This window comes from Rhinoraja longicauda, chromosome 16, assembly GCF_053455715.1.
Source record: "Rhinoraja longicauda isolate Sanriku21f chromosome 16, sRhiLon1.1, whole genome shotgun sequence".
Taxonomy (NCBI): Eukaryota; Metazoa; Chordata; class Chondrichthyes; order Rajiformes; family Arhynchobatidae; genus Rhinoraja; species Rhinoraja longicauda.
Genome location: NC_135968.1, coordinates 29,431,157 through 29,451,575, shown reverse-complemented (window position 1 = coordinate 29,451,575; position 20,419 = coordinate 29,431,157). Strand labels below are relative to the sequence as shown.

At 41.9% G+C, this 20,419-nt stretch overlaps 1 protein-coding gene across 5 annotated transcripts in view; it reads left to right on the top strand.

The window, feature by feature from the left end:
- Positions 1-20,419, top strand: part of LOC144601408 (EF-hand calcium-binding domain-containing protein 6-like) — a 39,413-nt gene that overhangs the window by 9,715 nt on the left and 9,279 nt on the right. For 3 of the 5 annotated variants that reach the window (XM_078413505.1, XM_078413508.1, XM_078413504.1), the window contains 12 exons: positions 668-762; positions 4,105-4,205; positions 5,324-5,401; positions 6,226-6,399; positions 13,260-13,295; positions 14,250-14,378; positions 14,948-15,129; positions 16,294-16,439; positions 17,078-17,274; positions 18,130-18,237; positions 18,768-18,833; positions 19,912-20,022. In XM_078413505.1, the coding sequence (XP_078269631.1) occupies positions 668-762; positions 4,105-4,205; positions 5,324-5,401; positions 6,226-6,399; positions 13,260-13,295; positions 14,250-14,378; positions 14,948-15,129; positions 16,294-16,439; positions 17,078-17,274; positions 18,130-18,237; positions 18,768-18,833; positions 19,912-20,022 (1,423 nt within the window). The remainder of the gene's footprint in view (positions 1-667; positions 763-4,104; positions 4,206-5,323; positions 5,402-6,225; positions 6,400-13,259; positions 13,296-14,249; positions 14,379-14,947; positions 15,130-16,293; positions 16,440-17,077; positions 17,275-18,129; positions 18,238-18,767; positions 18,834-19,911; positions 20,023-20,419) is intronic. The other 2 variants (XM_078413506.1, XM_078413507.1) reach the window with 2 other exon arrangements.

Genomic DNA, 20,419 nt, shown 5'->3' with positions numbered 1-20,419 from the left:
TTCATGTTTCCTTTTCCTCCTTTCATCTTATGCAATGGGAAAGAGAGAAAAACAATTGACGGAGTCGTCGTTTATAGGCTGATGTCGATAGAGAGGGATTGATTAATTTCTGATGCTCTCTTTGAAGTGAGAATGAATGCTGAATAACCCTGAAAAAAAACCAAGCAGATGTACTTCACAAGCTTAGGACAATGACAATTAAGGAAAAGAAAATATATAAAGATCTATAAGAAGATAACTGCAGATGCTGGTACAAATCGAAGGTATTTATTCACAAAATGCTGGAGTAACTCAGCAGGTCAGGCAGCATCTCGGGAGAGAAGGAATGGGTGACGTTTCTAAATAGTTCCTCTGTCCCTCCCATCCCCTCAACCTTCCCAGATCTCCCTCTATCTTCCTGTCTCCACCTATATCCTTCCTTTGTCCCGCCCCCCTGACATCAGTCTGAAGAAGGGTCTCGACCCGAAACGTCACCCATTCCTTCTCTCCCGAGATGCTGCCTGACCTGCTGAGTTACTCCAGCATTTTGTATATAAAGATCTAGTTGGAAAGGCAGAATTTAAAAAGGATAGAATTGAAAATCTGCATTTTATTCGCAGGAAAAGTCTTCAATTCATGATTTTATAATCTTGTATGTGATAATGATCATGACTTTTGAATTTGTCAGAAAAGCCATGGGTTTGTGGCCCTAGAACTGTTGATCATGATGCTCAAACAGTGGCGTCAAGGCCTGGGACACAGATGAGACTGAAAATTGATGAGGTGAGTGCTCTTTTTAAATTATATGGTTTTTTTTGTTACAACCTACAGTATTTCTCAACAAGATAATTTTGTTTAGGTGTAGGAAAGAACTGCAGGTACTCGTTTAAATCGAAGGTAAACACAAAATGCTGGAGTAACTCAGCGGGACAGGCAGCATTTCTGGAGAGAAGGAATGGGTGATGTTTCGGGTCGAGACCCTTCAAACTGATCTTTCAGGTTGAAGTAATCGTGGAAAAGTTGTTCTTCCCCTCTCCTGACACTAATATTGTGTCTGGAAATCCTCATGGGAAGAACCGCACTGTGGAATAAATCTGATGTGCTCATCTAGTATTACGTGTGATTATTCAGACTGAAGGTAAAGAACTTGATTTATCAGAAGAAGGGTCTCGATCTGAAATGTCACCCATTCCTTCTCTCCAGAGATGCTGTCTGTCCCGCTGAGTTACTCCAGTATTTTGTGTCTACCTTTAATTTTTTTTAGCTAGACACAAAATGCTGGAGTAACTCAGCGGGTCAGGCAGCATCTCTTAGACAAATCTTGTAATTGTTGGGTCAAGGTGCAATGTACAGTTTGAATTTTAATTTTTTTAAATGTGCTGATATTAAGATCAGAATTTTCCCCTATCAAATGTATAGGCTCAGGTGCCCTTAAAGGAATAGTGTTGAAAATGTTTGGTTGATGTAGAAAGGCAAAAGAGCAAGTCGAACAGACCAATACAAAGTGATTCTGGATTCCAATGTTTAATTATGTACATACTCACCCCCTCCACGATACACTAGTCAACCTGAGGAGCACCTTCAGCCACAGACTGGCTCCACCAAGATGCAGTACAGATCTTTTTTTCCCTGTGGCAATCAAACTGTACAACTCCTTCCCCTTCTGTCATGGGGTAGACTGACTCCCCCCCCCTCCACCCCACCCCAATCTCTGCACATCCCCAATTCTTTCCACTCGTCACTTTGATTTCATGTTTCATGTGTCTTGTTTTTTTATGACTGTTGGCAGATCAATTTCCCTCCTGGGATAAATAAGGTTCTATCGTATTGTATCATATTCCGTCATATTCATAGAAGCTGCTGTTAGATTTCCTCTATTGCCACAGCAAGTCCTGTTCATCTCACCATAAATTCCAGGTCAATTGTTTTTTTTTCAAAATCTCAGAATGGATTTTCTTTCCAATAATGTACTTGACTTACTGTGGCCTTGCAGCTGTTTCATTGAATGATTTTCACCTGCACAGCAAATTTGATTCAGTCCACAGAATTGATGAATCTAATCCCATCTATTCAGAGGCAAATAAATCGTTGCTTTGGCAATGACAGACCTGGATTTTCTGTTATTATTTCAGATTTCCAGCTTTGTCACACTTACTGCCAGGAGGATCACTGGGTATCATACAAGAGCAGACACTCTGACTGATTTCTTTCTCTCTGCTGCTTATAATGACTTAGCTCAGAAGCAGTATTTGCACTACAGCTGAAGGCTTGATCCTCAAGATCTATCTGTTATGCTCAGACCCACACCGTACTCTGCAAAAATACACAAGCCATGATCTGAGACTTCTGTAAAGCAGTAGAAACAGGCCTCCTCTTCAATAAAGACCACTTCTAAGCCGGAAATAATCATCAATGCAGAATTGACATCTCAGCTGTCCCTACCTATCTAAATAGAGACAAATGCAGCTATCTTAAAACTCGCAGTTTGGATGTAAACCTCTGAAGAGAGATACTTTCAAGTGACAGGCATCCTTATGGTTCAAAGCCATTGTAACCTTCCGAAAATAATTATGTCTCCTTGCAGTGTTATATTGACGTGGGGGGAGGTGGGGAGATGGGGAGAGGAGGCCAAGATACTAGACGTCAGCCTCAGAAACTGGCTATGGGAACGCATTTGCCGTCTCTGGCTGGGCTGGAGTTCCAGAGCTAGAGACCCGGGTTCGATCCTGACTACGGGTGTTTGTCTGTACAGAGTTTGTATGTTCTCCCTGTGATTGTGTGGGTTTCCTCCCACATTCCAAAGAGGAGCAGGTTTGTAGCTTGCTAGCTTCTGTAAATTGTACCTAGTCTGTAGGATAGCACTAGTGTATGGGGATCACTGGTCGGCACGGAATCGTTGGGACGAAGGGCCTGTTTCCATGCTGTATCTCTAAACTAAACTAAACAAAGCAAAAGCCAACTGTATCAGCTGAGACTGCAAAAGCTTGCTTACTTTTTCCAACAATTTGCTTAAATCAAGCTTAGATGTTCTGAACCTGAAGGTTAATTCTCATTACATAAATTCAAAACAATTGGTTTGCTCAAGCCAAATAAAGTATTGTTTTACTTTTATTTAAGTTATTTTTACTTTGATTTGATTGTCAGAGCAAATATTCAATTTTATTATCAGTCTCAGTCCCCCAAAAAATCAACAACCTTTCAGTTACTATTAAATCAACCAATTGCAAAAGTCATAAAACTCCACCGCATACAAACACATATAAGTACCATTGCATGATTTACAAGGTGACAGGTCTGAAAATGACTCTTGAGCTCTTAAATATTTATTTTTGGAGCAGGTTAAGAAATGTGCAGACTCATATGATGCTTTTTTTTTGCCAAATAGCTGTGTAATCACATTCCTTAAAAATAGGTTGTCTATTTGATTTAACCTGGGTCGTACATTCTGCTGACGTGATGTTTTGTGCTTTTCACTTAAGATAGGAGTGCAAAGTGCATCACTTTGCACTTCATTAATGCTCATAACGGTTAAAGCTATGTCACATTGCCCCATTCATAATGTGTACAAATAGCTCGTTTCAGATTATAGCTGCTGTGGATTTGCTTAAAGAACACCTTTGTTTGTGAATAGGAGTGTTGGGAGAAAGTGCAAATTAAATTGTCAACGGCAGAATAAGGTTTTACAAATAGCATAGAACACAAAGTAACTGGAGGCCCTCGGACTATTTTTAATCGGATGTCACTGGGCTTTATCTTGCACTAAACGTCATTTTCTTTACCCTGTATATATACACTGTGGATGGCTTGATTGTAATCGGGTATAGTCTTTTCGCTGACTGAACAGCACACAATAAAAAAGCTTTTCACTGTACCTCACTCGACACACGTGACAACAAACTAAACGAAACTAACTCAACAGATCAGAATGGAGGACATGGATAGGCACAAAATCCTGGAGTTACTCAGCGGGACAAGCAGCATCTCTGGCAGTGAAGGAATGGGTGACTTTTCGGGTTGAGACCCTTCTTCAGACCAGGCAACGTTTTGGGTGGGGTCCCTACTTCAGACTCTAACTATATGTAGCATCTTATTCAGCCTAATGTAGTACTGCCTTCTTTTTCCCAGCTTCAGTATCTCCTGCATGAAAAGATTCGATCAGGTGGATTTTACACTCTCAAGCAGCTTTTCCAGGCAAACGACCCAACTGGCAGAGGTCACGTAACAAGGTGAGAGTCTGCACAATTTTTCTAGTGTAAATTATTTTCAAATAGAAGCAAGCATGTAATTTTAACAGTGTTGCCCATGCTTTATTTGACGACGTGGAGATTTATTAGCTGGGAAGTCAGCTAAAATCTGTATAGTCTAGTATACTGTCCCCTGCTTTTCATGGCAGAATCCTCTGCCAGATTTAGACACTAGAAACTGCAGATGCTGGTTTACACAAAAAAACCCCGAAAGTGCTGGAATAAATCAGGGGTTCAGGCAGCATCTCTGGAGGACATGGAAAGGTATCATTTTGGGACCCTTCGTCTGCTAGATTTATGAAGCAGAGCAAGCTTTTGATGTGCCAATTGGCCTATTCCTATTCCTTGGATTTTACCACAGCCAGTGTTCATGAATTTACATATTTCCTCAAAGGCCACTAATCATTGTTGCGGAATAAGGCCTCCTCAGACTGAAGTCTATTTGTACACCAAGAAATTGGCTAAGTCTCAATGTATAGAAAGCAATGATTAGTATTTACAAATCTTTTGCAGATTATAAATATCAAGTTTTTTTTGCTTTATTAAAAATGTATATTGTAAAAAGTTAATGAAATACATGCAGAAGAAAACTCTTCAGTTAAGCCATAGGTACAGCCACTGGGGAAGTGACAAATGCTCCGTCTCCTTAATTTTATGGTTAATCAACACTTCAACTCCTTCTGCCGTTTTATTCACTTTCTGCTCCTCTTCTGCATTTGACTTTCTTTCACCTCGTATTACCAAAGTTATTACTCTTCATGAAGTACTTAGTAAGTAGATTGTAGCCAAATGTTTTAGTAGGCACTGTTTAAAATTGATATCTTTTATTTTCTTCCCTATCTCTTTTCCTTCTTTTCCCTTTCCTTGGCCATGTTATTGGTACAGGTATTTGTAACAAGAGTAGTGGCCTTCAAACCCTCCTGTGTAATAACATAACCTATCATATATTCACTTGAGAAGGCAAATATAATCAAACAGACAGTAATGACTTTAGTATAGAAATGTGTAGTCCCATGCATTATAACTGAGACTCATTGTTTATGGATGGAATTATATAACATGATGGAATAATATTCTTCTTTTATTGCTCTATACTTCAGGGAAGTGTTATTGACGGTTCTAACTCGATTTCTGAAACGATTTATTGCTACAAATGAGTTCTATCATCTTCTGCTCAGGTATGTCTTAATATACATTGATTGAATAAGTAATACCCTGGATTTTGGACATCATATTGCATATAGGACCCTGAGTAGTTTGTAGTTATAATTCACATTTTATTTTCCTAATAATCTGTGCAGCTATCGGTATTATGTGAAAAATATCACGAGCAAAATGTGTAACTGACATTGTAAGTAGAATTAAAGTGTAGGAAGGAACTGCAGATGCTGGCCTGATGAAGGGTCTCGACACAAAACGTCATCTATTCCTTTTCTCCAGAGGTGCTGTCTGACCCGCTAAGTTGCTCCAGCTTTTAGTGTCCATCTTCAGTGGAATTAAAGATTCAGCATGAAACAGGCCCTTCAGCCCACCAAGTCCATCCAGCAATTGATCACCCATTCACACTGGTTCTTGGTTATCCCACTTTTGCATCCACTCCCTGCACACTGGGGGCAATTTACAGAGGCCAATTAATTTACAAGCCCACATGTTTTTGCGATGCGGAAGGAAACCACAGGACCCAAAAGTGACCCACGCGGTCACAAGGATCAGGATCGAACCTGCGTCTCTGGTGTTGTGAGCTCTACATCAGTTCTACCAGCTGCGCCACTATGCTGCTCTGCAGATCTAATCTAAAATATCAGTCTAATATAATTTATTTAAAAAAAAAAACTATTTGTAATAATGGGTGCTGGTAATGTAGAAAGTATTTCCTAACCATCAACCAATCTACTGGGGAAGGACAAAAACTAAAGACTAACTGTTCCTGTCTTATTGCATGACTTAATTCATTGCTCAGCATTTTCATTGATGGGTCTTGTTTAATATTTATCAATTATAGGCTTAAACTTAAGGAAAAGACCACCATTACTTTTGAAAACTTCTATTCGCATTTCAAAGAACAAGAACCAAAGGGTTACCCGGCTTGGATGGATCCCGTGAAAAGACCCAATGAAAGCAAAATGTTGAATGCAACACAAGCTCATTTGCAGCTGAAAGCAATGGTTAGGGAGAGGTAATGTGACAAATACAGTATATCACCTTATTTTATACAACTAATGGAAAATTCATTAGTCAATGAAGAAATTGTCATTATGGATACATTTAATAAAAAATGCATCCTCAATAATGAGCTCCACTTTTCATGTTGCCTACTTTCCAGTGCAGTGCTTAATTGGTAAGTTGAATATCTTTTATACCCAGCAACTAGCAAACTCCACAACAATGACATTGTCCAAAGGCTCTGACATCCTGCAAAGCAATATAGTACAATAATAGGTAATGTTGAACCCACATCAAGGGAAATCCTAAGAAGCTTGACTTTGAAGTTTGCAAAAAGAAGTTTGTCTCGTTCTCCCTGTCCATTCTTCCTTTGTGTTCTTATTATCGAGGCTGGGATTCAAACAATTAGGCAAATTCTATTTTAAGAGGTGACCATGAGCTTGCTGGAGGCAAAGCAATATGAAGAATCAAAATCAGATGAAACAAGGAAGCAAAATCCACAGCACATTTTACACCATGGATCAACTGAATAGTGCTTCATTAAATAAACAGATATTTGATATTATTCAAAATATAAATTGCAAATACTGTACAATCATTTGCGTGCAATGGTCACAAGATGGAGATATAATACCGTTGATATAGGTTCATAAAATACATGCAAAAGCAAAGATGGATGCCAGAAAACAATTATAATATTGCACTCATTCAGTAGAACATTTATTTTTATGTAGGAAGAAAATGGATGCATTAAAACTTGACTGGGGAGAGCTTAGACTTTGAGTAATTCTTCTGTTAACCTAACGTTTTATTCCAAAGGGTCCTCTATATAGAAAAGAACCCTAGACCGTTTCTGATATTTAGATTAAAAATATCAGGCAAATTTACTTTACTTACTTTCTCAATTTCTAACTGTTTGGTTTTCAGCTGTGTTTATTTTGTAATCTGAAGAATGGGTGACATTCCAATTCAACTCACTGTTGACTTGTATATCCTCTTCATTAGTTGGCTGTGTGAACAATTATGGTATAAACTTGTCATTACATATTTCTTCAGTCTGCTCTGGTATGTCCCTGACTGCAGTCATTTAGTTGAAGTAAAGACTTCTGGCTTTTCAAGATATCATTTAGTACTGAAGGCTTGTAGTATCTTACCAGTGTTGCATTGCCTTGCAACGTACTTATCGGTCTTAATACTCTCCCCTTCTCATGTTGTCTGAGCTGCTATTCTTTGCCTCTCCCAATGAGTGCCTGGGATCCAATCATGATTTTGCATTTGTTTCAGTTGCTGAATGACCTATCCCTCCTTGGAGCGAGGCTGAAACACACTCAGGAATGCTCAACGTCTGCTGTGCTACAGCAATTCTGCTGGGATGATAGAATGATACATTCCCGAATCCAGGATTCCTGAGTTTACTAAGTGATAATTCATGTTAAAACTCGAAAAACCCTTGAAAACCTTTTCTCTTCAAGGCTTTAAAAAAAATAGGTATAAGCTTTTCAACAGCACCCACTAGTGGTTGGATGGTATGGGAGAATTAATGATAACTTGATACCAATCCAGACCTCGTGCAACAGTTTGCAGAGACTTTTGAGGGAAAACTTGGCACCTCGCGTCCTGGAGATTCTGCAAAGAGAAGTGGGAACTTTGCGGGACACCATGCACAGCACAGCCTTGGCTAGCTTTGGGAAGAAGACCATAAAGACACACGACTGGTTTGAGGCCAAGTCAACCGAGATGACTCCTGTCATCGAAGCCAAGCACGCCGCCCTAGCCGTGAACAAGCGGTCAGCCAACGAGAAGAACCTGCAGATCCTCAGGACTGCCAGGAGCAAGGCTCAGCAGACTGCCAGGCGTTGCACCAATGAGTACTGGACACAGCTTAGTGAGGACATCCAGACGGCCGCCATAACAGGGGACATCAGGGGAATGTACGATGGCATTAAGAAGGCACTAGGACCAGTCCAGAGCAAGACAGCCCCCCTCAAATCCTCCACTGGGGAAGTAATCACAGACAAATTCCAACAGATGGAGAGATGGGTGGAACACTGCTCTGACCTCTACTCGAGAGGGAACACTATATCCCACTCAGCCCTTGGCGCCATCGAACGCCTGCTGACCATGGATGAGTTAGACGGAGAGCCGACGGTAGAAGAGCTCAGCAAGGCCATTGACAGCCTGGCCTCAAGCAAGGCCCCAGGCAGCGACGGGATTCCCCCGGACCTGATCAAGCATTGCAAGGCCTCACATCCTGGATTCTGGACCACCTCACCAACCAACCACAGTATGTGAGGACGAAGGACTATGTTTCGAACATGGTGGTCTGCAACACAGGAGTTCCGCAGGGAACAGTGCTAGCTCCGTTCTTGTTCACCCTGTACACTGCGGACTTCAGGCACAGCTCTGCAGACTCCTATCTACAGGAGTTCTCTGACGACTCTGCCATCGTCGGCCTCATCACAGGTGACGATGACACGGCGTACAGAGAACTGATCAAGGAGTTTGTGGACTAGTGCCAGCGGAACCGCCTCCGGATCAACGCGAGGAAAACCAGGGAGATGGTGGTAGATTTGCGCAGGCGCAGCCAGGTCCCCCCGACACCGGTGAACATCCAGGGGATGGACATCGAGAGGGTGGACCCTTATAAGTACCTGGGTGTTTATCTCAATAATAAATTGGACTGGACCGAAAACACCGATGCGCTATACAGAAAGGGCCAGAGCAGACTCTATCTGCTAAGGAGACTCAGGTCCTTTGGAGTGCAGGGGGCACTCCTAAGGACCTTCTACAACACGGTGGTTGCATCGGCCATTTTCTATGGAGTGGTCTGCTGGAGCAGCAGCAGCATCTCAGCGACGGAAGGGAAGAGACGACAAGCTGGTCAGGAAGGCCAGCTCTGTCCTGGGTTGCCCCCTCGACTCAGTACAGGCGGTGGGAGAGAGGAGGAAGATGGCAAAGTTAGCATCGCTGCTGGACAACGACTCCCACCCCATGCAGGACACTGTCACTGCACTGAGTAGCTCCTTCAGTGACAGGCTCATTCACCCCAAGTGCGTGAAGGAGAGATATAGGAGGTCCTTCCTTCCCGCTGCTGTGAGACTGCACAACCAGCACTGCTCCCAGCAGACCAGTCAACAGTAACAGTCACGGAATACACAGTAAACTGATGACAATTTATCCGTGTCTTTACTTTTATTTATTATGTATGATCTCTTGCTATCCACTTTGCTGCTGTAACACTAAATTTCCCCGGTGTGGGACGAATAAAGGAATATATTAATTATTAAGACTACCTTACTGCTTCCTTTGCATGAAGTCCTCTGCCAGTGCTGGCAAGAAGGAGCTGTACCGCAGGACTTGAGGGATGCCACGATCATTACCCTCGACAAGAACAAGGGCAAGAGAAGCGACTGCAACAACAACAGAGGCATCTCCCTCCTCAACATCGTCGGCAAGGTCTTTGCTCGGGTCATCTTGATCCGCCTGCAGAAGCTGGCAGAACGTGTCTACCCAGAGTCACAGTGCGGTTTCCGATCTGGATGGTCAACAGTAGACATGGTCTTCTCCCTTCGCCAGCTCCAGGAGAAGTACAGAGAACAGCAGTTGGAGTGAAGGAGTGCCCCTGTATATTGCTTTCATTGACCTCACCAAGGCGTTCGACCTCGTCAACGGAGATGGCCTGTTCAAGGTTCTCCCAAAGATTGGCTGCCCACCAAAACTGCAGAGCATGATAGAATCCTTCCACATCAACACGAAGGGGGCAGTGCATTTCAATGGCAGCTTCTCGGAGCCCTTCGACATCCGCAGTGGCGTCAAACAAGGCAGCGTCCTCGTTCCCACACTCTTTGGGATTTTCTTCGCTCTGCTCCTGAAACATGCCTTTGGCACCGCAACAGAGGGGATCTACCTGCGTACTAGATCAGATGGCAGGCTCTTCAACCTCACCCGCCTTCGAGCCAAGACAAAAGTACGTGAAGCTCTCATCAGAGACATGTTGTTCGCCGATGACGCAGCAGTTGTGTCCCACTCCCAGCAGGAACTACAGTCACTGATGGACCACTTCTATCGGGCTTGCAAGGACTTTGGGCTGACCATCAGCCTGAAGAAAACGAACTTCCTGGGACAGGATACAGAGACACCACCTGTTATCACCATCGACGACTACGAACTCGATGCCGTCCATCAATTCATGTACCTCGCCTCCTCCATCACCGACAACCTCTCCTTGGACACAGATTGACAAGAGGATCAGGAAGGCAGCTACAACTCTCGCTCACCTCACAACTCGAGTGTGGACCAATCCAAAGCTGACAGTGAAGACAAAGATAACAGTCTACAACGCCTGTGTCAACAGCACGCTGCTGTACGGCAGTGAGACATGGACTACATATGCCAGACTGGAGAGAAGACTCAACACCTTCCACCTTAGAAGCATTTGCATATCCTGGGTATATCCTGGCAAGACAGAGTGTCCAACGCCGAGATTCTGTCTCGCGCTGACCTTCCGAGTATGTACACTCTACTCAGGCAGCGCAGGCTGCAGTGGCTGGGCCATGTCCACCGCATGGAGGATGGCCGTATTCCAAAAGAAATCCTCAATGGAGAGCTAACATCTGGGAGGAGAATCATCGGCCGCCCCCAGCTATGTTACAAGGATGTCTGCAAGAGAGATTTGAAGACGCTCAACATCGATGTGGAGTTCTGGGAGAGCCTTGCAGCTGACCGCACGTGGAGAGGTACCCTGAACCAACATCTCAAAACAGCGGAAGAGAAACTGATGAACGCAGCAGCAGAGAAGCGGCCACGCAGAAAGGAGCGCAGCAACTTCAACAGACCAGAGTCCACACACAAATGTGACCTTTGCGACAAAGACTGTCACTCCCGCATTGGTCTCTTCAGCCACAAGCGACGCTGCTCTAGCCGAGGTTTGGAGCAAGCAGCCAACAACTAGGATGCATCACCCATGGTCAGCCATGACCGAGGGGGGCCTACCTACCTACAGCGGGTTGCAATAATCACCCTCAGCTCCTCAATTCCTTTTATACATAATTCCCATGTCTAGGGCGGCACAGTGGCGCAACTGGTAGAGATGCGGCCTCACACTACAGCAGGTTCGATCCTGACCTCGGGTACTGTCTGTGTGGAGTTTGCACGTTCTCCCTCTGACCGTGGGTTTCTTCCAGGTGCTCCAGTTTCCTCCCAGATCCCAACGACTTGCGGGTTTGTAGGTTAATTGGCCTCTGTAAAATTGCCCCTGGTGTGTATGGAGCGGATTAGAAAGTGGGATAATATAGAACTAATGTGAATGGGTGATCGATGATCAGCATGGACTCAGTGGGCAGGAGGGCCTGTTTTGTAATGTATCTCTAATCTAAACTAGTATCAGCACATCTAGAATGAATTTGAAAAGTCATAGGAACTTTTTTGACAAAATCTGTGTAGGCTCTCTGAAATGGTTGAGTTAGCCCCCTGCATGTCTATGGAGGTGTCTTTAGTAGTTTCATTCTGCAATCACAACACAAAGTCATAGATTTTTGCCAATATCTGGTTAATATACGTCAAAACTTGCAAGGACCACACAAAGGTAACTCTTAGATACCACTTCTCGAACAATCGGTTGACTCCCAGCTAACAGGAACAATGGATACTAATAAGAACCAGGACGTGTTTATTGAGAACTCCAGGAGATCCAAGAGTTAATTAATGACAAACCTGAGGAATTCCTGAACTTGACGTGCCACCAAGCCAACGGGTTCACAGGCTCCTGAAGTTTGAGGTCCAGCAGAAAACCAAGAATCTAAGCAATAGATAATAGATGGAAAGAGCTTAGGAGGCCCAGTATTGCCCTGACATTCTTAACACATGCATAGCCTCTTTGTTGCTGCCACGGCCATCTACAGCCCAGATATCTGGTCCGCAATGACCGAGTGCCAAGAAGTGAGTCAAAGTCGACGCCCACTGGAAAACAAACTTGAAGCACTCCTGGGCTGCAACTCTGCTCTAACACCTTAATTCAGTCCACCGTGGCCTTGGTGATCTCTTGGTTGACAAACACTTTAACTCCCTTTCCCATTCCCACACTGACCTTTCTGTCCTGGGCCTCCTCCACTGTTAGAGTGAGGCTAAATGCAAATTGGAGGAATAGCACCTCATATTTTGCTTGGGCAGCTTACACCCCAGCTGTCTGAATATTGATTTCTCTAACTCCACCACTTTTTTCTATATTCATTTCCATTGAGCCAGTTATTCAATTGCAATTTTATCTTGAAACTTTGCTGTGTCCTTCAATTTCCATAAGTAGCAGGAAAGCTACATATGTTTATTTTTCCCTATCTGAATCAGCCTTAATGATATGCAAGGACCTTCTCTGTGTTGGTAGCTCTGAACTAGTTAGTTATTCTGGGTTATGATTTGTATTTTGGTGTTATTATGCTCATTCTTCTGCCATATGCAGCATATTATTTATTTAACCAAACTGATCTATGGTGAAATAGCTACGATTGCATCTGGAGCTCCATCTCCATTGCTTGCATTCATGTGGTGTTGACCTATCTTCAGAAGTGGAGCATTTGCTGCTGCCTTTTGGCAATAAGATACTGTCGTGTTTATGCATGTTAATGGAATAAATTCCTTGGCAAACCTCACTGCCATTTCCGTTTGAGGTTGCAATTTTATAAGACTTGACATGTTTAACGATTTGGATTGAATCCACTCATCATTTCACTCGCACGCAAATCAATGCCGTGGCATGCAGTTTAAGAAGCTGCAAATTCTAAATAAATCCTTTAAAGTATCCATACTATTGTTGACTGTTTCTCACGGTCTTTGATTCTTCATGTAATTCTCTATTTTCTGCACCGTTTCTTTTGTGAGTGGAACATCTTGGCTTTCACTGGGACCAACAGAGTGGTAAGTGAGTCATAGTCACACAGCATGGAAACAGGCCATTCGGCCCAACATGACCATGATGATCGGTGGGCATCCATCCATATTAATCCTTTCTACCAGAACTTACTTTAGTTTAGTAGTTTATTATTATCACATATACCAAGGTAAGGTGAAAAGCTTTTTTGTTGTGTGATATCCAGTCAAACAAAAGACTATACATGATTGCAATCAGAGCTGTCCATAGTGTACTGTTAAAGGGTACAACATTTAATGTAAGATAAAGTCCGATTAAAGATAGTTCAAAAGACTCCAATGAGGTAGATGGGAGGTCAGGACAGCTTTCTAGTTGGTGTGAGGATGGTTCAGTAGCCTAACAACAGCAGGGAACAAACTGTCCCTGAATCGGGAGGTATGGATTTTCAAACTTCTGTACCTCTTGCCTAATGGGAGAGGGGTGAATGGGGAGTGACTGGGTGAGACTGGTCCTAGATTATGCTGGTGGCCTTGCCGAGGCAGTGTGTAGCCTTCTACACTTAGACGATTCAAGTACTCAGATAGTAATTTTAGGAGGTGTTATGTGCTATTTTTGCAGACATGGTGACCACCGCTCATAATATTCCCAGCAAGACTGTGTGTACACTTTGTTGCAGATGAATAACATTGACCATGTTTACTTGTATTACATGTGCACCAATGTCATGACATCATACCTGCACTATATGACTTATGTACACGAGTGCACACAAATGTAACACAAGCAAAGAAAGCTCAAACTTGCATCGTACTTGACTCGTATAGAAGGCTACACACTGCCTCACCTCAATTTCCTATCTTTACCTTCATGCTCCATTTTGTGCTTATATTTGTTTGAAAAATATTTAACATTAAGTCTGCAGATGTGTAGATTCATTCATTTTTATTAATTCATCCTTTTTTTTAACATTCATATAACTCATCCATTTTTATTAATTCCAGTCCAACAGAAGTGGGAGATCTTTTCTCGAAGGTGGATAATGGCAGAATGCATCCAACCGCATTTAAAACTGCCTTGCATCAACTAGGGGTAGAAATGAAACAAGAAGAATTCAGAAAACTGTTGAAAAGGTAAGGGGTGTTTTCAATGACAGTGGTGCGACAATTTGCTTCAAGTGACAATTTAATTGTGATTCCACACAACTTAATGAACTCATTATTCCCTGGTGATGAAAGACCAGAAATCATTCATGAGGTCAGTCTGAAGAAGGGTCCTGACACAAAGCGTCACCTGCCCATTCCCTCCACGGATGCTGGAGCCAATGAATTTATGTTTTGCTCAGATTCCAGCATCTACTGGTTTTTGGGTCTCCAGAAATTATTATTGCTCATATAAGCAAGTTTATGATATATAAACAATTAGAATTTCAGGCCTGAAGAAGTTATCAATATTGTAAACAGAGAATGGAGACACAAGGAATGGAGGCACTGCAGAAGCTGCAGTCTTGCCTAGAACACAAAGTGCTGGAGTAACTCAGCGGTGAATAACAGTATCTCAGGTAGCATCTCTGGAGGACATGGAGAGGTGGCTTCTTGGGTCGGGACTCTTCTTCAGGTTTGAACAGCGAAGTCATGCAATGATATGAAAATCAATACGAGGCTGCGGTTGACTCTGCAGACAAACATTGTGTTTTCTTCAGGTATGACTCCAATGACACTGGAATTGTTAAAGCTGACAGCTTAATGAGAGCACTAGGCTTCCGGACTAAAAGTGATCAAGATGAAGGATGGACCAAAATCCCGTCAGCTCTTGGCAAGACAAAAAGATTCAGGTTATCAGAAGATCAGCCCAGTGCGTATGGTTATATTTCTATCCTTCAAGGTACCAGGGGAATGGTGTTAATTATCAGGCAGGTGTCTGATGGGGCATGGCTGGGCACACAATAATGCTGGCACAGGGTCCACTTTGAGGGCCATGACTCATTTAGAGGCAGGTGCACATGTGCCATGGCATTTTGTCAACTCCAGTATGGGACAATAGGGGAGCTGTTTTGTAATCAGTGATAAAGAGTGATAAAGTTCAAGTTGGCCATTGTTCATCCAGAGACCTGGGTGGCACAGTGGTGCAGCTGGAAGAGCTTCTGCCTCACAGCGCCAGTGACCCAGTTTTGACCCTGACTTTGGGTGCTGTCTCTGTGGAGTTTGCATGTTCTCCCTGTGACCCCAGTGCTCTGGTTTCCTACCACTTCCCAAAGATGTGTGGGTTTGTATAAGCCTCTGTAAAAATTACCCCTAGTGTGCAGGGAGCGGATGAGAACATTCAATAACATTGAACTAGAGTGAATGGCTGATTGATGGTTGGCATAGACTCATTGGGTCGAAGGTCCTGTTTCCATGCCGTATCTCTAAAACTAAAACTAATCATTCCTTCCCAAGATAGCTTTGAGTACACTTTTTGGATGATTGCCGTGAGGTTTTATTAAGCATCGCCAGCTCATAAAAACAGATGCATTGTATAGATAGATGAGGTTCCTGTAGGTTTCAAGTAGATATCTCTTCTGTCCAGCTTTAAGTCCTCAGCAACTTGGCAGCATAACAACAACAACATAAGGACCTTTTCCATTTTAACTCACCTATCCTCCATTTCTATCAGCCAAATAGAGCAAAGCTCTTCCCTGTAAAGATTCAAGTGAAAATTAGTAACAGATGAGCATTATAATATTTTAAACATTATGAAAAGTTTTGAGTCATTTTATTTGCCTGTGCAGTTAAGAATATGAACTTGAAGAACATGAGAGTTTTGCATGGTTAATGTACAGTCAAACAGTAAATAAAGTGTGCGTTGATAATTTTCTGTCCAACTTATATGTTGCTAAGTGCATTTACAAGATTTTGAATAGTTTCACCATTTTCTAAAATGGTGGCAGTTTATATGATAGGTAAACATAGTTTAGATGAATTTCCATTTGTACTGGCGATTTTAATATCATTCCCAAGATGGATTTTAATTTTCTAGTAATCAATAATTTTACAAATTCAAATACAGGATTCTCGGGAAGAAACCGAACAAAAGCAGAAAAGGAGAGAAAACTGACATTGGACATTGAAAACTGGTTGAAGGAAAAATTTAGAGAAGGTTTCAAGAGCATGATGACTGATTTCTGGTACTATGATCAAGACAATTCTGGAAAGGTAACTTTATGTTCATCGGCATTTTTGAAATGAACAAAGGCAATACTACACTAATTGCGCAAAGTTATTCTTTGTTCTCGTTTAAATTTATATTTCTGTCTGTCTTTGTGATAGTGTTCTATTCAAAAGGAAATATGTACGTCAATGATGAGGAGGAGGGGTAAATAAATTCAGTGCTCCTATGTTGAAAACAAGTTTGCTTTTGTTTGAATTCCTTTCAGCTCATTGGGAATGTGCCAAAAGGTCATAACCAATTTCCATGTAACATTAGAACAGAATGTGGACTTAATAGGATCGGTTCATAGTATTATAGAATGGAGACAAATAAAAAGGTTTTATCTTTATGGGGAAAGTGCTGGGAAAAGTTTATTCATTTATTTAAATGCATCTGACGTTTGTTAAAATATGCAATGAGATCATTTACAAGCGGTATTACTATGAACTTTAATAAACTTTCCATATAATTTAAAGGAAGCCCAGTTTTGGAAAGAAAATATTTATAGTAGTAAAGCAAGGGTGATTTAAACAAAGCTGGGTTGGAATCCAGTTTAGACTGAAAGGATAAAGTTTTTGTAATGTTATAATTCTGTAAACTCCTGACACTGTTCCCAATGCAACTAATGTTATTTTACATCAAGGTAACCAGAGAAAACTTTTTGCATGTCCTGAAGAAGTTTGACCTACGACTAAAAGATGACCAATTAAATATTTTCCTTGTGCGTTGTGGCCTCCCAGAAGATGCACCAAAAATAAATTATTTAGAATTTCTTCACAATTTCCAAGACAGAAGTGAAAACGGAGTCCCTCACAGGATTATCAGTGATGAAAATCACAGGTGAGATAAATGAAGAGCCAGGCCAACATAGATACATCCTTTCATTTTAATCCGTCTGGGCATTGTCTCTATAATACATCCTGGAAGCTACAGTGATTACTTTGACCACAGAAATTATACAGTGCCTTTGCACTGTAATCCCTTTGAAATAATTGCAGGATGAGTTCTGTTTGAGTCTGAGGAAGGGCCCTGACCCAAAACGTCACCTATCCAGCACTTTGTGTCTTTTTCTGAATTCAGTTTAGTTACAGTGACAAGCTTTTGTGTGCTAACCAGACAATGCATGATTACAATCGAGCCATTTACAGTGTATAGATGCATAAGAAAATAACTGCAGATGCTGGTACAAATCGAAGGTATTTATTCACAAAATGCTGGAGTAACTCAGCAGGTCAGGCAGCATCTCGGGAGAGAAGGAATGGGTGACGTTTCGGGTCGAGACCCTTCTTCAGACGTGTACAGATGCATGATAAGGGAATAACGTTTAGTGCAAGGTAAAGCCAGTTAGTCCGATCAAATATAGTCCGAGGGTCACCAATGAGGTCATTTGTAGTTGAGGACTGCTCTCTAGTTGTGGTAGGGTAGTTCAGTGCCTGATAACGGCTGGGAAGAAACTGTCCCTGTATCTGGAGGTGTGCATTTTCACAGTTCAGAACCTTTTGTCCAATGGGAGAGGGGAGAAGAGGGTGCCAGGGTGCGACTCATCCTTGATTATGCTGCTGGCCTTGCCGAGGCAGCATGAGGCATAAATGGAGTCAATGGAAGGGAGGTTGGTTTGCGTGATGGTCTAGGCTGTGTCCTCAATTCACTGCTTCTTTCTTTGATGTTTTAGTAATTCTCTATTTGTCCACACAGATTTAACAAACCAAGTAGCCTTGGTTCTCAGTCCTCAGTAACTGCTTTGGAAGCCAAGCTAATGAATCTTCTGCATTATGAATTCCTTTCCCTTTTGGGGATTTTTCAGTAAGTCACATTTTCAGTGTTATACCTCTAATCATTATCACAGACCGATAAGAAAATATAGTAGCTTATGTAATATCAATAACATCTTCAGGAGATCCCAAATTGTTTCACTGTTAATTAATTATTTTTCAAGTAGAGTCACAGTTGTTGATATTGCAGGCAATTTACCTGTATCAAGATCCTAAATTGTGTAATGAGTTAAATTTGCCAGTTAATCTATTTTGCTGGCATTTGCCATGAAATGACTGTTGGCAGGTACAGCCCAGATTTCCCTGCTCTTCTTTGAATATCGTCTTGGTATTATTATTTCATCTCTCTACATTGCCAGACAAGGCTGGTTTATAACACTCATGCACAAGACAGGTCCCCTGTCAGTGCACAATTCTGCTAATGCAGCATAACGTTTTGATTGCAACTTTCTGACTCAAAGCCTGCCACATAAGTCATGTGATATCAAATCTCTTCACGTGCTCATGTAATAGAATATCACATGCATTTTATAAATACATAATTATTATCTTACTTTTCAGTAAAATCGACGACAAGAAACTAGATGTAATTAGTCAGCAGGCGTTCTGGGCAGTCTTAAACAGCAGGTAAATAATATCAACTCTTGAACATTCAATGATCTTTAAAAAGATTCTAGACATTATATTGATGACCTGTGACATTAGGTTTGCAGTATAAAGATCTGTTTATATTTAGTTTAGCGATACAGTGTGGTAGCAGGCCCTTCGGCCCACTGAGTCTGCACGACCAGCAGTAATTCGTACACTTGTTCTATCTTGGGATTGTGGAGATCAGGATGAGTTACAGGATGTCTTTGGGATGTAGGAGGAAATCTGAGCACCCAGAGAAAAACCCACAAGGTCACGGGAAGAACGTACAGACTATGTACAGACAGCACCCATAGTCAGGATTGGACCCAGATGTCTGGCACTATAAGTCAGCAGCTCTACCACTGTGCACCACAACTTGTATTGTAAACTGCAATATTGCATACAGTTCTGAAGCGGCATTTGGTTTTATTTAGGCAGAAACCTGCACAATAATTAATCAACCAGTTTTGTTGCTTAACATTTCACTCAGAATTATTGTGAAAATCAAATAATAAAGGCCAACAATTATGCAAATAAGAATATATTGCCCATCCTTAGTATTAACCAAATACTTTGAAGGTTGGATATTTAATAAAAATTACCTGCCCTGTATTGTGGAAGAAACAATCTTGTTAACTTGTCAGCTGGGATTCATCACTTAGGATGACTTCTCTACTTATAATTTGATCAAATCCATGCCCAGGTGGGTAGGGACTATATGTGCAGGCTCAGTAACCTGTCGATGAGTTTGGGAAAGTGGGGAATTCCAGTAATTTCCAATTTTCCCTCTTTTCCATCTCCCACAGAAAAAAACTATCCCTAAGATATGGCAACATTTCTGAAATATTGCTGATTGCCCAGCTGGGGATGTTATTATCTTAACCCATTATTCGAAAGCAGAAGTAATCAATGTGGTAGGATTTCTGTGCTACTGTAATGTAGGTTGCTTGCAAATACATAGCACTGTGTGTTTTACAGAAATGGACCTTTGTAAAGAGGTTAACATTGTATCTCATTTTAATAATGCAGTGTAATAATAATAATTATATAATCTGATATGTGTCTATCATACAAGGTTCGGCATTAACATGACTGATGAAGAAATGAATTATCTAAAGAGCAGGATACTACTTGATCACCATGGGAATGTAAAATATCTTGAGTTCATGTCCCTGTTTGATAGCTGGTAAGTTGGTCTTTTCTCTGATATGCTATATCGCAATGAATGGCGGTGCTGGCTCGAAGGGCCAAATGACCTCCTCCTGCACCTATTTTCTATGTTTCTAGTGAATGGATAAGATATAGATATAGTGGCTGGCGCTGGAGATGCGGAGCGTGGGTTGGGTGTTCGGCCTGAGCTACAGTTAAAAATGCTGGAGATCAGGCACGTGACTGAGTCCCAAACCTACCCATGGCTGGCACCTCTCTTGTTTGGCTGCTTCAGAGATAGCCACTAGCTGTCAACGATTGACACTAAATGCTGGAGTAACCCAGGGGGTCTAGCAGCATCTCTGGAGAAAAGGAAGAGGTGATGTTTCGGGTCGGAACCCTTCTTCAGATTGAAGAAGAAAACAATCCAGTCG